We start from the raw sequence: 17,315 nt of genomic DNA on the forward strand, positions 1-17,315 counted from the left end.
AAGGGGCTTGAGATGTCCACTGTAATGATGGTCCACTCAGCAGATCTGAAATGAAAACCTTTGGTAGTCTGGAGCCTTACACGGCCACAGGACTGTCTGACCTGGTTAAAAGAACATTTAACATTTATATTATTTGTTATCCCCACATTGTCCCTTCCACCCTCCCCCTTTGTTTTTAAGAGAGAGGCTTTTGCTACAGTATAGCCTGCAGAATTTATATCCTGGTGCTCTATGGTGTTTATGGCAGGCCAGCGCCTCAGTTCTAGTTTTTTGGTTCACTGATTTTCTTCTGTTTCCTGTTCTGAGGACAGTCCCTAGCAAAATGTCCTTCCTGCTGACACTGGAAACAGGTGATCTTCTTTAGCTGCTGTGATGACATGTGCTGCTTCTTCATCTGTGGTGGTGGAGGTGCTGGAGGCTTAGGAGGTGCTGGATTCGGGTTCCTCTCAGGATCACTGAACAGTTCTGCTTTGCGTGTGCATGCTTCGATCATCTGTGCTAGGCTGGGCTCCGGGTAGAGTGGTAAGCTCGAGATGACTCTGCGACATGCTTGATTAGCGTTCTTCTCTGCTAATTCCTTCAGTTCTGCATGCATGGCTGGATTTTGCACCTGGCGTTCCACCTGTGTCTTTAATCGATCTATAAAACTTAAAAAACTCTCAGAAGAATGCTGTTTAATATGAACATAACTAGTAGTTACTTCAGGTGTTGGCAAACTGATAAAGGCCTTTTCAGCAGCATCACAAACCTTATTCAAAATAAATTTAGATAATAACCGAATTTGCGTTTCAGGGCAGTGAATTTCACCCTCCCCACATAAATGATCCAATGTAATTTCATTATCATCTGAATCTTTGGAATGCTCAGGGTTTTTGTGAAGCTCTGTTAAAAGACTGCTTAAAGAACGTTTCCAAATATTAAGCCATAATTCATATTCAGCTGGAGTTAGCAAACACATAAAGAGGTCCTTTATATCCTGGGGAACTAATTCATTAGACAAAAGGGTTGTTCTTAGCATCCCTTTAAATATTTCACTTTGCCTCCCAAATTCCCTTTGCACCTTACAAATTTCCTTTTTATCTTGGTATGAGAATGGCTCGTAGCTTCTCCTACCATTCCTTCTACCCACATAACTAACTGGAGCTGCATCAAAAAGCTGAGGAGGGTTAGTCAGTAAGTTAGGGGTTAAGTGGTTCTGTGTCTCTGCCTTCGTTCCTGAAACACGTGCTGCCCCTCCCCCTGTCTCAGCTCTCACGGAGCTCCTATTGTTTTCTGTCCCCGTGTTAGAAAGATAGTTACAAGGCGATATAGGAACAGCAGCTTGGAAATATGGGTTTACATAGCTGGGAAGATATGGAGCAGAAATGGGAGTTGGGTGCAGGAATGGGTTATTGGAAGAAAAAGGCATATTGTTAGAAGTTAGTACAGATTTTCCCCCTTGCACTGAAGAAAGGTGATTTTCTAAATTAGAATTTTCAGGCGGCAACATTGTATAACTGGGGGGATTGTTAGAATTAGTAGTTTCTTGAGGTATTTCTGATTTCTCTTTTAATTCAGGGACAGAAGATTCCGAATTAGGCAAAGAGGATTTTAATTCAGGGACAGAAGATTTCGAATCTAATTGCGTTAAGTGTTGGTGAATATTTAGAAATATAGGCAAAAATAAAGCAGCCGTGGTATCACCTTTCTGTATTTTAGAAGTTAATAAATTTCCAACATTGTCCCAAAATAAAACTGAATGGATATCCTGCTTTTCAAATTCTATAACTTCTCGAGACAACAAACTAACAAATTTCTTAATCTGTTTTTTAGAAATTACAAAATCCTGTGCATCTAACGTTTCTTTAAGCTGAGAAATAATGCTCTTTTGTTGTGCAGAAAATTTCCCCCCCATTCCGATGTTATAAACACAAATGCACGATTCCTATACTGTTGCAGAAAGTTACAAATTAGCAGTCCGTTGCAAACCCAGGTGATTGGGGGTACCGGGCTTTGTTACTACACGCGGCTGTTGCTATGGCAGCACCTGGCGGTCCCGGGGAACTCCTCCGAAGGGAATTCGCCACGCCCGTGCTCACGCCAATAGTACAGCACACGCCGGTGGAGGGGCCGAGCACGTAAATGCCGGCGGAGTTGCGCAACACCGCACACATGCTCGCCACTCCACGCGGGACTGCCGCCGCTGCCCCCGCGGGATACAAACCTCCCCCCGCGAATTTGGGGCTACTCCGTCTAAAACTCCCCCCTCCCCAGTACCTCGGGGCTAGCTAGGGGTTCCCGCCTCCCCGAAGGGATTTTACCTTCCTCAGACGGAGTGCGGTCTCGCAGTAACTCTGCAAAAGCTCCAATCCAGAACCGGCTCCTCCGAGTCTCGCGGAGAAGTTATCCGATTTCACCCTCTTATGTTTCGGCGCTGGCAAAAAGCAGCTCCGACCCACAGAGGTAGTTGAACAGCCAACGGGCGTTTAAAAGTCCTAAAACAGGGACTTCTTAGCCAAATGGGGTCTATAACTGAGAGCCCCACGATTGGGCGCCAACTGATGCTGTTATACTGTGTCTTTGTCCTAATTATTTAAGATCAGACAAAGTATCGCATCATGGATGGAGAAGGATACAAAAGACGCTCTTTCAGTCCCAGTTTATTGCATGGCGATGGTATGGCCGGAAAGAGGCTGAGTTTCTCTGGGGAACAGGTATTCAGGAGAGGGGAATGGGAGTGGCCTTGGCTAGCTGCCAATGGGATGAAGACACAGACGGGACAGGGGCCGGAATACCCGACCCCCGGTGGGTACAAGGACACAGGGGAAGGTCACAGGACCGGAAAGGGAGACAGGGACTGGGGTTTGCAGGAAGGAGGTTACAGGATCCTGATTTCAGTTCTTATACCTCATATACCGAATTACAACAGATGTGGAAAGGTCCGGTTTTCCTCCGAAATCCAGTGGAAAGACAGTATCTTGCTGTTCAAAATCTCACTTTTTATCTAGGTAGGAAAAACTTGGCTCCTTCCCCTGACTAGATCATCTCCCAGTGGGATGATGTAATTTTATCAGTCATACAGTGGGACTTAATGGCTCAGCAGCAGATGATATCTTTCTGGAGGGAGAATGGGTTGTGGAAAACATAAAGCTGATTGCCCCACCTAGTCCTAAAGATGGCTCAATAGAAGATAATATGTGCCAGGGAGATAAGGAATCACTACCCTACCCGGTTTTAACAGAGGGTGATAGAATACGCATTTCTGGCTGCATCAACCCAACACATTATCCACCCCTTATCTATTACCACCTGCATAATGAAAAAACCTTACACACAATTCTCACTTAAGATTAGGTTTCCCTGCGGTACATAATGGGTTTCCCCATCTTTCTGCATTATCCACCAAGTGTAACCAGGCCCTTGAGCAAAGACAATCCCACAGATGGCTTTGTCCTTGATCGAGGGAGGACTAATCCAAACAGTTTTTCCTCAAATACCTTTTACGTGTACTACAGGGACTTTATCTCCATCCACTGTGTGCAAGAATTCAGATTGAGCAGGACCAGCTCGATTGATGGACCCTCAGGTGTTTATCATTCAGGTGGCCTTTGCTAAATTTGTTTCCCAGTTCTTGAAGGTTCCCCCTCCAAGTGCCTTCAGGGTAGTCTTGAGTAGGCCATTGCACCGTTCAACCTTCCTGGCAGCTGGTGCATGGTAAGGAATATGATATATCCATTCAATGCCATGTTTTCTGGCCCAGGCATTGATAAGGTCATTCTTGAAATGGGTCCTGTTGTGTGACTCAATTCTTTCGGGGATGCCATGCCTCCACAGGACTTGCTTTTCTAGTCCCAGGATGATGTTCCAAGCAGTGGCATGAGGCACCGAGTAGGTCTCCAACCATACGGTGGTGGCTTCCACCATGGTCAGCACATAGCGCTTACCTTGGTGGGTCTGAGGCAGTGTGATGTAGTCAATCTGCCAGGCCTCTCCGTACTTATATTTGGACCATTGCCCACCATACCAGAGGGGCTTCAACCGCTTGGCTTGCTTGATGGCAGCATAAGTCTCACAGTCATGGATAACCTAAGAAATACTGTCCATGGTTAGATCCACCCCTCAGTATCATGCCTGCTTATAGGTGGCGTCTCTGCCCTGGTGACCTGAGGCATCATGGGCCCATCTTGCCAGGAACAATTCTCCTTTGTGTTGCCAATCTAAGTCTATCTTTGAGACCTCTATCTGTGTGGCCTGATCTACCTGCTCGTTGTGTCAGTGTTCTTCATTAGCCCAACTCTTGGGAACATGGGCATCCACACGACAGACTTTCACAGATAGCATATCTACCCGAGTGGTAATGTCTTTCCACTCATCAGCAGCCCAGATTGATTTTCCTCTATGCCAGTTAGCCTTTTTCCACCTTTCCAGCCAATTCCACAGAGCATTGGCTACCATCCTTGTGTTGTATCTCTCTTATTTGGTTTATGTAGCACTGAGAATGATAACTCTCTGAACTCCCCTGTACCCTATCTTGTGGTTTTGTCGTTTCCTCTCCCCCTTCCCCTTCACCCTAAGCTAATTGGCTGGGGTCTGGTTTCCCTCTGCCCCTAGCAGGAGGTTTAAAATACTACAGACAGCCAGTCTAACTTCCTCTTTAACCCTGGAAGTCTTCAGGAAATAAAGTTTTAAACCACTTGGGAAGAAGGAGCCTCTTTGTGTTTTATTTCATTCCTGCAGGGCTCTGGACTTCTTAGTACTGAGCTAGCCAAGAGGAAGGTCCAGGAAGCTACTGCAGTTGGCGTCCAGGCGTTGGGCTTTGCAACCGTTAGAGAGCCCACGTGTGGCTAGGGTCCTATTTTAGGGATTTATTAAGCTTTTTGGACTGTTCAACTACCTTCCCCACTCGGGAGCTGCTGTCTGTGCAGCCTTGGGGGTGGAGGCTCAGGCCGGGAGCTCGCTCCAGTTTCAAAAGAGAGTTGGCCCAGGAACAAGGACTTTTCATGCAGGTACACAGGTAGCTGAGGTCCGCGGGACAGGTTAAGAGTCCCTCGTGTGTGGCGGGGACCCTGAAATTAGCCCCTAGTTGTGGGGAGGGGGGTTCCCCACTCAGACCTGTGGCTGTGCGGCAGCGGGGGGGAGGTTAGACTCCATGGCTGGGCGGCAGTGGCAACAGTACACGCGGGGCCCGCCCCACCGGTGCAGGCAGCAATTGTGACATCATCCCGCTCGCACCAGGCGCGGCTCGCGTCTCTACCACCGTCTGGCACCTGGGGCGCCCCCAGAGACAGCGGCAGGGCGGCAGGGTTACCCGGGGGCTGGCACGGCCGGCGGAACGAGATGCACATGGTAGGGGTTGCACAATCCTGGCCACGTGGCTTCACCCCGTTCTTCAGGTTTTTGGAGTTGGGTCAGAAAGGAACCAATTTTGTTTGTGTGGATATTGCGTGAAAAGGTAGACAGATTGTGAAGATTGCTTTTAAAATATCAAAATGGGTGCACAGCTTTCTGCTCAGCAAAAGAGAATAGTTTCCCAGCTTAGGGAAATTTTAAGTGTTGCAGATGTTATAGTTTCTAAGTAACGATTAGAACACTTTTTCTGCTGGCTGTCTTTTGAAATTGCAGATTTTGATTTGCAAGATATAAATTCGGATTTATTTTGGGATAAAATAGGAGATCTATTAACTTTTACTTGAAATGAGATGGTACCCAATGACATAAAAGACCTTTTCTGGTGTTTGTTGACCTCCTCAGAATATGATTTATGGGAGAATATATGGAAATGCTCTCTCAGGGTGCTCTTACAAGAGCTTGAACAAAGCTCTGAGGATGCAAAAGATTGTGATGATAATGACATTACACATGAACATCTGAAGGGAATTGGCACTACCCTGAAAAACAAACCCGAGTGTTATTGTTATAAGTCTGTTTTTGATAAAATCTGCAATGTTGAAGAAAAGGCTTTTAACCAATTGCACACAGTTGAAGTTAAGGGCAGCTATGTTAATGTAAAACAGTTTGCCTCTGATAATTTTTTGCAGTTTGTGGACTGCCTCTGGACACAGGTGGAGAAGCAAGTGCATGACCCAGCAATACAGGCAGAATTGATTAAGGAAATGGGTCAGAGGAATGCTAATGAAACCTGTTTCAGGGTTATTCTTAGCCTTCCCCTCAAACCACCACCTAGTCTCGCACAGATGATAGAAGCCTGCTCCAGAAAAGCAGAATTGTTCAGTGCACATGAGAGAAATCTGGTAAAGGCACACCCAAAGACTACTGCAGCTATAACATCAGCAGCAAGGAGGCAACCAATGTCACCACAGCAGCTCCAACAGGTCATCTGTTTCCAGTGCAAAAAGCCAGGACACTTAGCCAGAGACTGTCCACAAAGCCAGAAATAGAAGAAGATCAATAAGCAAAAAAACAGAGTCTAGAGAGCGTGCCCGCCATTAACACAATCATGCGCAAAGATATAAATACATTGGGCTCCACACCGGCTAAAACCTTTCTCTTAATAAAAAGGGGGAGGAAGGGATACAGGTTGTGGGGATGCAGAAAAACAAGAATGTTAAATGTTGAATTGGCAAGGTTTGGCAGCCTTGTGGCTGTTTTAGGCTTGTGACTACCAAAGGTTTTCATTTCAGGTCTACCGACTGGACAGTCATTACAGTGAACCTGTCAAACAGCTTACTGGACATGACAATACACCACATGGAACTGGACAGGGAGTATTTTGTTACTGGGGACACAGCACACACACCCTAGGAGCGCCCTACCCAAAAGTTAACTTGGCTGGATGACACCCCTAAATGAGTAGCGCAGTGGCCATTGAGTAAGGAGAAGCTTAAGGCGCTCGAGGAGCTTGTGGAGGAACAATTGGCAAAAAACCACATAGAAGAAGCAACAAGCCCTTTGGAATTCCTCAGTCTTTGTAATAAAGAAACCAGGGAAAGACAAGTAGAGATTGCTACACAGCCTTTGAGAAATAAACAAAGTAATTCAGGACATGGGGTCTCCCCAACCTTGTATGCCTTCCCCAACGATGCTTCCCCCAAACTGGCAATTGGCTGTCTTAGACATCAAAGATTGTTTTTTCCAAATTCCCCTACACCCTGAAGATGCTCCAAGGTTTTTCTTCTCAGTTCCTTCGATAAATTGAGAAGCCCCAATGAAGCTGTATCACTGGAAAGTACTCCTGCAGGGAACGAAGTGCAGTCCCTCCATCTGCCTGTGGTATGTGGCCTCATTGCTATCCCTTGTGTGCGCACAAAGAAGGGATGCCATCATCTTACACTACATGGATGATGTGCTTGTGTGTGCCCCCAATGACTCTGTACTCCAACACACACTTGACCTAGTGGTTAAAGTTTTAACCTCTGCTGGATTTCAATTGCAGGAAGACAACGTTCAAAGAATGCCACCTTGGAAGAACCTGAGCTTGGAGATTACTGCATGGACCACAGTCCCACAGAAATTGGAAATCAATTGTAATCCCAAAACCCTAGCAAATATCCATTCCTTGTGTGGGTCTTTGAACTGGGTCAGGCCCTGGCTAGGCCCCACCAATGAGGACCTAGGCCCCTCTTCAATTTATTGAAAGGGGAGAGACCTGGTTTCTCCCAGGGAACTGACCGCAGAGGCAAAAATTGCAATCGAAAAAGTACAGAAGGCTTTGGCAGAGAGGCAGGCTCACTGTTATCAGCCGGAGCTGCCTTTCAAATTCATTGTTTTGGGAAAACTTCCACACCTACACAATTTGATATTCCAGTGGATCAAAGGGCAGAGAGATTCACTCTTAATCATAGAGTGGGTTTTCCTCTCCCACCAAAGATCCAAGACCATCACTCAGCCACAAGAGCTGATGGCTCAGCTGATTCGGAAGGTAAGGATGAAAATGCGTGAACTGGCTGGTTGTGACTGTGCATGTATTCACCTCCACGTCAAACTTTCTGAGGAGGGAAGAAACTCTCCTGAAAGGCTGACCAAAGAGATGTTGAGCACTTGATCCAGAGCAATGCCAGCCTCCAACTATCTCTAGGCAGCTACAGTGGACAAATATCAGTCCACGCCCCAGCTCACAAGTTGTTTAATGAGGAATTCCACCTCATTCCTTGTGAGAAGAGGAGCTGGAGACCATTCAAAGCTCTCACAGTGTTCACGGACACATCCAGGTCTTCCCACAAGTCGGTGATGACTTGGAGAAATCCCCAGACTCAGCACTGGGAAGCTGATGTTGAGTTTGTGGAGGAGTCACCCCAGGAAGCTGAACTGGCTGCAGTAGTGAGAGCCTTTGAGAAGTTCCCAAAGCCAATTAATTTGGTAACCGACTAAGCTTATGTTGCTGGGGTAGTGTATAGAGTGAAGCAGGCAGTTCTCAAAGACATGGAGAACAAACATCTCTTCAGGTTGCCCTCAAAACTGATTTATTTAGTTTCACATAGAAAGCATCCATTCTATGTGATACATGTCAGGTCACACACCAATTTGCCAGGTGAAATCGCAGAAGGGAATCGTAAGGCAGACTCCATGGCAGCCCCAGCTGAGAAAGAACACCTTCCTAACATCTTCCAACAGGCAAGGCTGAGCCACCAGCAATACCACCAGAATGTGCCAGGTCTGATCCATCAGTTCCAGCTGACACGGAGTCAGGCTCGAGCCGTTGTGGCCACTTGTCCTAGCTGCTGGCTCCAGGCCATGCTATCACTGGGTATGGGGTTTAAGTCCTGGGGCCTTGGCAGCTGTGAAGTGTGGCAGGCAGATATCACACACATTCCCAGATTCGGTTGCCTCAAATATGTTCATGTAAGCATTTACACATTCAGGTGCAGTTTATGCCTCTGCCCACACAGGAGAAAGGGCTGTGCATGCCAAACAACACCTAGTGCAAGCCTTTTCAGTGCTGGGGATCCCTAGGGAAATCAAAACTGATAATGGCCCAGCATATACATCCAAGGAGTTCCTGGAATTTGTCCAGCAGTGGGGAGCGGAGCATAAAACTGGCATCCTCCACTCCCCCACAGGCCACGCTGTGATTGAGCATGCCCATCAGATGCTCAAGCAGTTCCTAGCAAGACAGAGCAGTTCAACTGTGTGCATGTCTCCACAGCAGAAGCTCTGCAAAGCCATGTTTAATATCAATTTTCTGAACTGTTCATTTGAAAACATGAGTCTACTGTTGCGCGGCGACCTGGTTCAAGCCCGGCACGGCGGCCCTAACTCCAAGCCATTCGGTCCATATGCTCCTGGACACCAACGTGGTGGACAGCAAATGGCGTTTATTGAGGGGTCACGAGGGTCTTTATAGCTTGGGCAGCTAGTGTCATTTCCTTTTGCTTATGTCTGGCTGGGTGCGGCCAGGTCCGGAGTGAGGGTCTGACTGCGAGGGGGAGGGGTTCCTTTCTGACCGTACATCCCGATATCTTCCACACCCATATCCCTAACTCTCCACATTTCCCCCCTCCCTCATGATTAGTAAAGATCGTATAAAATTATTAAATGTAGACATTATAAAAGTTCATGGGTTAGTGAAATTAGTATAAAATTGTAAATGTGTTAGTAACAGGAACTCCTTAAGGTAATTGTCAGCGTTTGATGAACATAATGTTAACCCTTTCTAAATGCTTTTTAAGGAATAGCACCAATTTGTTTAGTATTCAAGGCCCAAAGATTAGTGTTAGTAAGATTATAGTGGGCCTATTAGGGTAGAAATTAGGGTGGTGAGCCATGGGGACCAGTTGAACCAGGATTCAAACCAACTCTGTTGAGCTTCTCTGTCCATTTTTCTGAGGTTTAGTTGGTCTCTCAGTTCGGCCATGGAGTCTCTAACGACTCTGGGGTGGTCCGCATAAAAGCAGCATTCCTCTTTTAAGGCGGCACACAGGCCTCCTTGCTGCATGAACAAAAGGTTTAGTCTTCGCCTGTTTTGGAGGACGACTTCTGAGAGTCAGGAAAGGGATTTTTTTAGGGAAGAAATGGATTTCTCAATTCTCTGCAAGTCCTCATTGACAGTCATCTGCAGTTGGGCCAGTCCTTGATGTCGTGTTGCAAGGGCTGAGACGCCTGTGGCAGCACCGGTAGCTCCTAAACCGAGGAGCATTGCGATGGTGATGCCCATTATTACTTCTCGCTTGTGGAGCCGGTTGGGTTCCTCGAACAAGCGGTACACTTCTTCCTCCTGGCGATACAGGACTCTGGGGACAATTAAAACTTGGACACAAAAGTTGGTAGAATGATTGAATTAGTTAAGGAGTACACATGGGCTTACCTTGGATCGTTGACAGACCCACATTCTCAATGCAGCTGGGATCACCCACTGGAACTTCCCCCCTTTGAGTTTGACGAATTTCAGGCAGACGTTGCCCATCTGCATTGCCAAGGTTGCATTGCCAAAGCATTTGCCTTGGCCCGTGACCTGGCTTAGGGTAATGCCTCTCCGGGGGGTGTCCCATCTGCATTGGCGTGGACTGTGTGACTTTGAAAATAAGAATGGGAGATCGAGGGCAACACCTTCATAAAAACGGGGTTGTGCATCATAGCATAACCAGCATGATTCTGTGAGGTTCGGGTTGGATTGGTTTAACGATAAAAAGGTAGCATTTAACAAGCGTAGGAATGGATTGGAGAGGGTTGGTTTGGCTAAGATATTGGATGGGGAGGAGGTAGATTTTAGCATCTGTTTTTTGTGGCTAGAGCTGTGGTTAGCTGCAATCTCTTTCCTGGGTCTACTCAGTGCAAGAACTGGATTGGGTCTGACTGATTGGGATATTGAAGGTGGGAACCTGATAATTTGTATGTTCGCCCAGATGCGGAGCGAAAGATGAACAAATGCTGTCCACACTTTGCCTGTGGCCCAGCCATCATGGGTCGGCTGCAGGATTGTCATTATGTAGCCTGTGCAAGTGTGTTGTTTCTTGCTTTGGGGCAAGATCTCGTACCCATTTATATTAAATTTTGGTTTGGGACAGCCATGGGGAGTATACTTAATTTGCAGGAACTTATCAGGCTGTTGTGGTTTTCATTTATTGCTCGTCACAATAGTTTTACACCCCTAATATTCACAATATATATACTCTGGCATGGTGGAGCAGCTGCTGGTGGGTGTCCTGACTGGGGGCACTTTACTGCCACGTGGCCTGCCTGGCCACACTTGAAGCATGCTATCACACTGGTTATTGCAGTGCAAACTGCTGCTTGGATGGGAGCTAGGTGTTCTTCCTTTGCAACATGTCTGATCATGGCTGCGATATTGGACCCAGGTGGCAGTGATCTTAAAATGTCCTTGGTGGATGAATTGCATTGCTGGCGTAGGCAGTCTACTAGCACAGGACCCTTCACCTCTGAAGGTAATGCAGAGGAATCTAATGCTGCCTGGAGGCGGTTCATGAACTGAGTGAAGCTTTCATTCTTACTCTCCTTTACTGTGGACAATGGTGATGGTCTGACTATTAGTTTAGAAGAAGCACGGATGGCTTTTTGGGCTGCACGGGTTGTTATTATGACCTCATGGGCCCACAGGCCCTCTGCCTGTGCTTGTGGGGTGATCATAGCTGGGTTTGTGCCCATTAGCCTCTGTATGCTGGAGCCGTGCAGTGGATGGTTTTCCCCCGTTACTAAGGCTAGCTGCTTTGCACAATTGTCCTCCCATTCTTGTTTAAAAATGATCATCCCCGCCCCATCAAAGATCAGCCTCCAAGTCTGTTTGATATCAAAGAGAAGCATATCATTGCCTCCAAAAATGCTATCAATGAGTGTGGAAACTGCGGCAGAATTTATTCCTTTGTCTGCAACCGCTTTAACAATTGCCTGCACGTCTTTCAAATTTATTGGTGAATAGGTTGTTTGATTTCCGTCTGCCCCCCCCCACTCGAACCGGGAACACCAGTGTGGCTGATGGGGCCCACTCCGTGCATGCTATTTTTATATTACGCCAATCTGTAAGCGGAGTTCAATCTTTCTCTGATATCCCCTTAACCCACGCAGGAGCGTTGCAGCTAGTGATCTTATAAGCCGCTGCTTCCTTTTTGTTAAAGCCCCAGTCGGTGTCAGATTCGTCCTCTGACCACCTTTCCAGCCACCCGTCCCAGCTCCAGTCAGTCAGAGCCGGAAGTCGACTGACTGGATGTTTCTGGGGTACTGAGCCTTTTTTTCGGGCTCTGACCCCGCCCCTGCTTCTGGAGGTTGGGCCGTTCTCTCCCCCTGGGATCCCCCGCCTCCTGCTGGGGGAGGTTCTTGCCTTATTAGGACCTGATTTAAAATGAGCTCTTTGATTTGTCTTAAGCTCCGTCATGGGGGTAGCCCCTCCTTCCCTGCTCGCCTGTGCTTGCGCTGCTCAGCGAGTCTTCTGCATTTCCGTCCCCCGTGTCATTGTTCCACCCCCCACTACGCGGTCCGGCGCCATTTTCAAACACATATGGTGGGTGGGCCTTTTTATCAGCCGCTTGGAGCTCTGATATTGTAGCAGCATTCCACTCCTCCTCTGCTAGCCCCTGCCACAATGCCCATGCGCGCTCTCCCCCCTCCGATGGTGGTGAGTCTAGACTCGGGGGTCGCTGAGGGGGTTTCGGCCTCTCGACCGGTTCAAACGCCTCCACGGTTTCTGTAGCGGCCTTGATCCCCAGCTGCGGCGTAGCTAATAAACAAGTTCTCGCGGCTTTCCAGGTTTCCTGCTCCTGCCAGGCATTTTGCAGAGCCTGGATAACTTTGCCCCACGATTTGAGTGTTTTCCCTGAGCCGGAGGACATGGTTTCCTTGGCTAGAGCCATCATGCATTTATCCCATATCTCCGGATGGAGAATATCTACCGGGCTTTCTATAGCCTCTATCTTTATCAGTTTCAGCACCGCGAGAATAAAATCCTTTAGCTTACAATCAAAATCCCACTGCCCGTGGATCTCACTTACGACCTTTGCGATATCATCCATGCTCCTCGCTGGTCTGGGGATGTCTCCCCCGCTGCACTAGTCCAGCTGTGCAGCCGCCGGCTCTCGTCCAGGAGACCCCCAAATCCCAGGCCGTTCCCGGGTTTCGGACCACTTGTTGCATGGCGACCTGGTTCAAGCCCAGCATGGCAGCCCTAACTCCAAGCTACTCAGTCCATATGCTCCTGGACACCAACCTGGTGGACAGCAAATGGCATTTATTGAGGGGTCACAAGGGTCTTTATAGCTTGGGCAGTTAGTGTCATTTCCTTTTGCTTACATCTGGCTGGGTGCGGCCAGGTCCAGAGCGAGGGTCTGACTCTGAGCGGGAGGGGGTCCTTTCTGACCATACATTCCGATATCTTCCACACACATATCCCTAACTCTCCACAGTCCACCTGTGGTACGTCACTTTAACAGTGGTAATCAGTTCAAATTGTCCCAACGTCCACCAGTCTTGATTAGGGACCCAGAAACCTAGGAAACCAAAGGCCCCTATGAACTTCTTACCTGGGGCCATGACTATGCATGCGTAGCCACCCCCTCAGGCCCTCGGTGGATTCCCCAGAGCTGGGTCAAACCTTTTGTTCCCAAAAATCCAGCTCCAGGAGGAGATGAGAAGCAAGTAGCCATTGCTTCAAAAAGAAGACGCCACCAGAAAGCGGAAAGAAAATCATCCTAAATGTGGCTACATTCCAACAGAAACAGAGACTTTTACATGCATTAAAAATGTTTGTTTTTCCCTTTTAGAGAAAACCTACCTTCCACTCAACCCTGTGATGAGCCCCATCCAACTTGTCATCTTATTAATGCTGAACAGTCTGGCAGCTGCGTGGATCATCCCTCAGTCATGTCAAAGCATCTGGGTGAGCCTGGCACAAATGCTTCAACAGGAAAACATATGCCTGTCCACGCAGCAGCAAAAGACTCTGTGTCCACCTGCCTGGTAGGAATCCCATTGAAAGCTCAAGAATATCCAGCCAGCTTTAGCACATGTATGTCCTACAAAGCTCTTGAGTTATACAGCATCCAACCATACAAAAATCAGCAGCAACCTTTAATTATTAAGAACCCCATAGAGAACTGGCTGCCAAACTTGCCCAAAGCAGCCCAGGAACCCCAAGAATTAGAGCTATTGGGATCCTCCCTCGCACCACACTGCATTCATTTTACTGTCATCCCAAAACCTTCCAGCACCAAAGAGTTCCACAACATACTGCAATATCATGGGGAATTCACTGCTAAACAGTGGTGTAATACCCTAAACCATGTTGCAGCAGACAACCCAAATCTTTCAAGTCCCAAAAGCCTCCCTAAGGGATAGTTTTTGATTTGTGGAGATCAGGCATGGGCAGGGATCCCTTCTCGGCTACTAGGAGGGCCACGTACCTTCGGGTTGTTGTCCCTGTTGGCACCCAACTAAACCTTAACTGGCGAATGGACTCACAAAAACAAATCCGCTAACAAAATCCAGAAGTGAAGTGCTAACAAATTGGATCCAAACTGTAATTTTGAAATTTTTCATTGGGTGAAGTCAAAAAGAGTTGCTGTGTCCCTTTTCCTTTCATGGGTCACAGCAGCCAAGGTTCTAGGTGAACCGGGCCACTGAGAGAGCTGGGCGGTCAAACAGGCAAACTTAACATTCATCACCATCAGCTCCCTCCTAGAAGATGAGGAAATTACTAGGCAGATCACACTCCAAAATCGTGCCGCCATAGACTTCCTCCTGCTACTGCATGGACACGAGTGCCAGGAATTTAAAGGACTTTAATCCATGAACCTCACCTCGAAAGCTCCTAACGCTACCCTCCAAAGCATAAACAGCTTGATCAGACAAGTGAAGCAAGAATCCGAGGATTGGTTCAAGGACCTGTTCAAAGGATGAGGACTCACAGGGTGGTGGATTTCCATAGTTAAAACAATTATTTTTTTTCTTGTTGTTCTTTTCCTTATAATAATGGCATTTGGGATCCTTCGTTGCTTGGTTTTCAAAGCTATTAATGGTCTCATTCCTTCTACCTCAGTAGTCAACCACATAGAGTTGAAAAACCAAAACCAGTCTAATTTTCCCACAAACTGTAAGTGGCGGGCGCATTCATATTCTGAATCAAAATTAACCTGATTCCTTTCCTTTAGCTTTGTTAAACAAAAAATGGGGAGATGTTGTATTTCACTAACATGGAATCAAGGGGATATTGTGACATCATCAGGTCTAACGGAACCAAGTGGCCATTGAGACAGCACAGGGCCTCATAGAACCAAGGGGCCATTGTGACACCATTGGGAAAAAAGGGACCATTGTGGCACCTAGAAAAAAGGGACCGTTGTGGCACTTAGGGGTCTCATGGACCCAAGAGTCCATTGTGACACAAGGGAGCTGTCTGTCACAAATGGGTCATTTTGGACCCATGGGGCTGAAAGGAACAAAGGGTACATGGTGACACCATGAGGCAAAACATAACCATGGGTCCATTCTGACACAATGGGACTGCGTAGAAACACATGACCATTCTGACACCATGAGGCCTAACAGAAGAATTTGGCCATTGGGACACTATGGAGCCTGAAAAATCCAAGGACTCATTGTGAAACCATGGGGCCTCATAGAACCAAGGGGCCTTTGTGAATCCATGGGGCCTAGCCAAAACGAGGGGCTGTTGTGGTATCAATGTGCCTTATGGATAAAGAGTCCATTTTGACACCATGGGGCCGAACTAAACCAAGAGACAATTGTGACACCATGGGACCTAAGAGAACCAGGTGGCCATTGTGACACCAGCAGGTCTCTTCATGGCATCAAGATGCCATTGTGACACCATGGGGCCTGGGGACAAAAATGAGCCATTGTGACACCATGAGGCCAGACAGAACCAATGTGCAACCCTGCCACCATGGGACTTCACAGAACCATTACATAGAACCACGAGACCATTGTGACACCAGGGGCCCTCATTGAACAAAGGGTGCATTGTGATACCATGGTGCGTCATGGCACCAAGGGGCCATTTGGAACATCATGAGAGGTCATAAATCAAGGGGCCATTTTGAATACAATGGGTCGTCAGAAATCCAAGGGGCCATTGTGACACCATGGAGGCTCATAGAACTAAGATGCCATTTTAACATCATGGGGCCTCATAGAAACAAGGGCCAATTCTGACACCATGATGCCTCATAGAACCAAGAGGCCATTGTGACACCATGGGATTTAATAGAACCAAAGGGTCATTTAAGCGCCATGGAGCCTAACGAAACCAATGGCCATTGTGATTAACATGAGGTCTAAAAAAACCAAGGGGCTTTTGTGACACCATTGTGTCGCATTGAATCAATGGTCTATTTTGACACCACAGGGCCTCACAGAACCAAGGGGCCATTGTCACACCATGGTTTCAACCAAAACCAAGGGGCCATTGTGACACCACGGGTGCTAATGGCACCAAGGGTGTATTGTATCACCATAGGGCCAAACAGACCAAGGATCCATTGGGATGCCTTGGGAGCTTGTGGAACCAAGGGGCCATTGTAACACCATGGGACCTCACAGAACCTGGGCTCCATTGTGATACCATGTGGCATATCTGAAATAAGTGGTCATTGTTACAACATGTCCTCAACCAGAACCAAGGTGCCATGGTGACACCAAGGGGCCTCCTAGCACCAAAGGGCCATTTTGAAAACCATGGGAGATCCTAGAACCAAGGGCCATTTTGAACACCATGGGGCCTAAAAGAACCAAGGGGCCATGGTGGCAATATGGGACCTAACAAAACCAAGAGGCCATTGTAATACCATGGGGCCTAATAGAACCAAGAGGACATTGTGACACTATGGGTCCTGACAGAATCAAGGAGAAATTATGACACCATGGGAGCTCATAGAATCAAGGGGCCATTGTAACACCATGGGACCTCATGGAACCAATGGGCCATTGTGACACCATGGGGCCTCATAGAACAGGGACATTGTCACACCTTGCGGCTTAACAGAACCAAGCAGCCATTTTGACATCATGGAGCCTCATGGAACCAATGGTCCTTTGTGATATGATGATTCCAAACAAAACAAATGGATCATTGTTCACCTTACAGAACCAAGGAGCCATTTTGGCATCATGAGGTCTTGTAAAACCAAGAGGCCAATGTGAAACCATGGGACCGCACAGAACCACGGGTCCATCTTGACACCATGTGGCATATCTGACCAAATTGGTGTTTTCGGTTGATGTGGCCAGAAATGTGTATTCTATCACCATCTGTTAAAACCGGGTGGGGTAGTGATTCCTTATCTCCATGGCACATACCATCTGCTAATGGTCCATCTTCAAGACAAGATGGGGAAATCATCTTCACCTTTTCCACAACCAATACTCCCACCAGAAAGATATCATCTGCTGCTGAGCCATTAAGTCCCACTGTATGA

At 47.4% G+C, this 17,315-nt stretch overlaps 1 protein-coding gene across 1 annotated transcript; it reads right to left on the reverse strand.

Annotated features, from left to right (window-relative positions):
• Positions 1 to 10,213: 10,213 nt before the first annotated feature.
• Positions 10,214 to 11,926, reverse strand: LOC130266146 (uncharacterized). The gene is made up of 2 exons (XM_056515486.1): positions 11,228 to 11,926; positions 10,214 to 10,691 (listed from the first exon to the last, which is right to left on the reverse strand). The coding sequence occupies exons 1-2, from the start codon at positions 11,692 to 11,694 to the stop codon at positions 10,214 to 10,216; spliced, it is 945 nt and encodes a 314-aa protein (XP_056371461.1). The 5' UTR covers positions 11,695 to 11,926.
• Between the last annotated feature and the right edge of the window lie 5,389 nt (positions 11,927 to 17,315).

The sequence above is a fragment of the Oenanthe melanoleuca genome, unplaced genomic scaffold (genome assembly GCF_029582105.1).
Source record: "Oenanthe melanoleuca isolate GR-GAL-2019-014 unplaced genomic scaffold, OMel1.0 S001, whole genome shotgun sequence".
NCBI lineage: Eukaryota > Metazoa > Chordata > Aves > Passeriformes > Muscicapidae > Oenanthe > Oenanthe melanoleuca.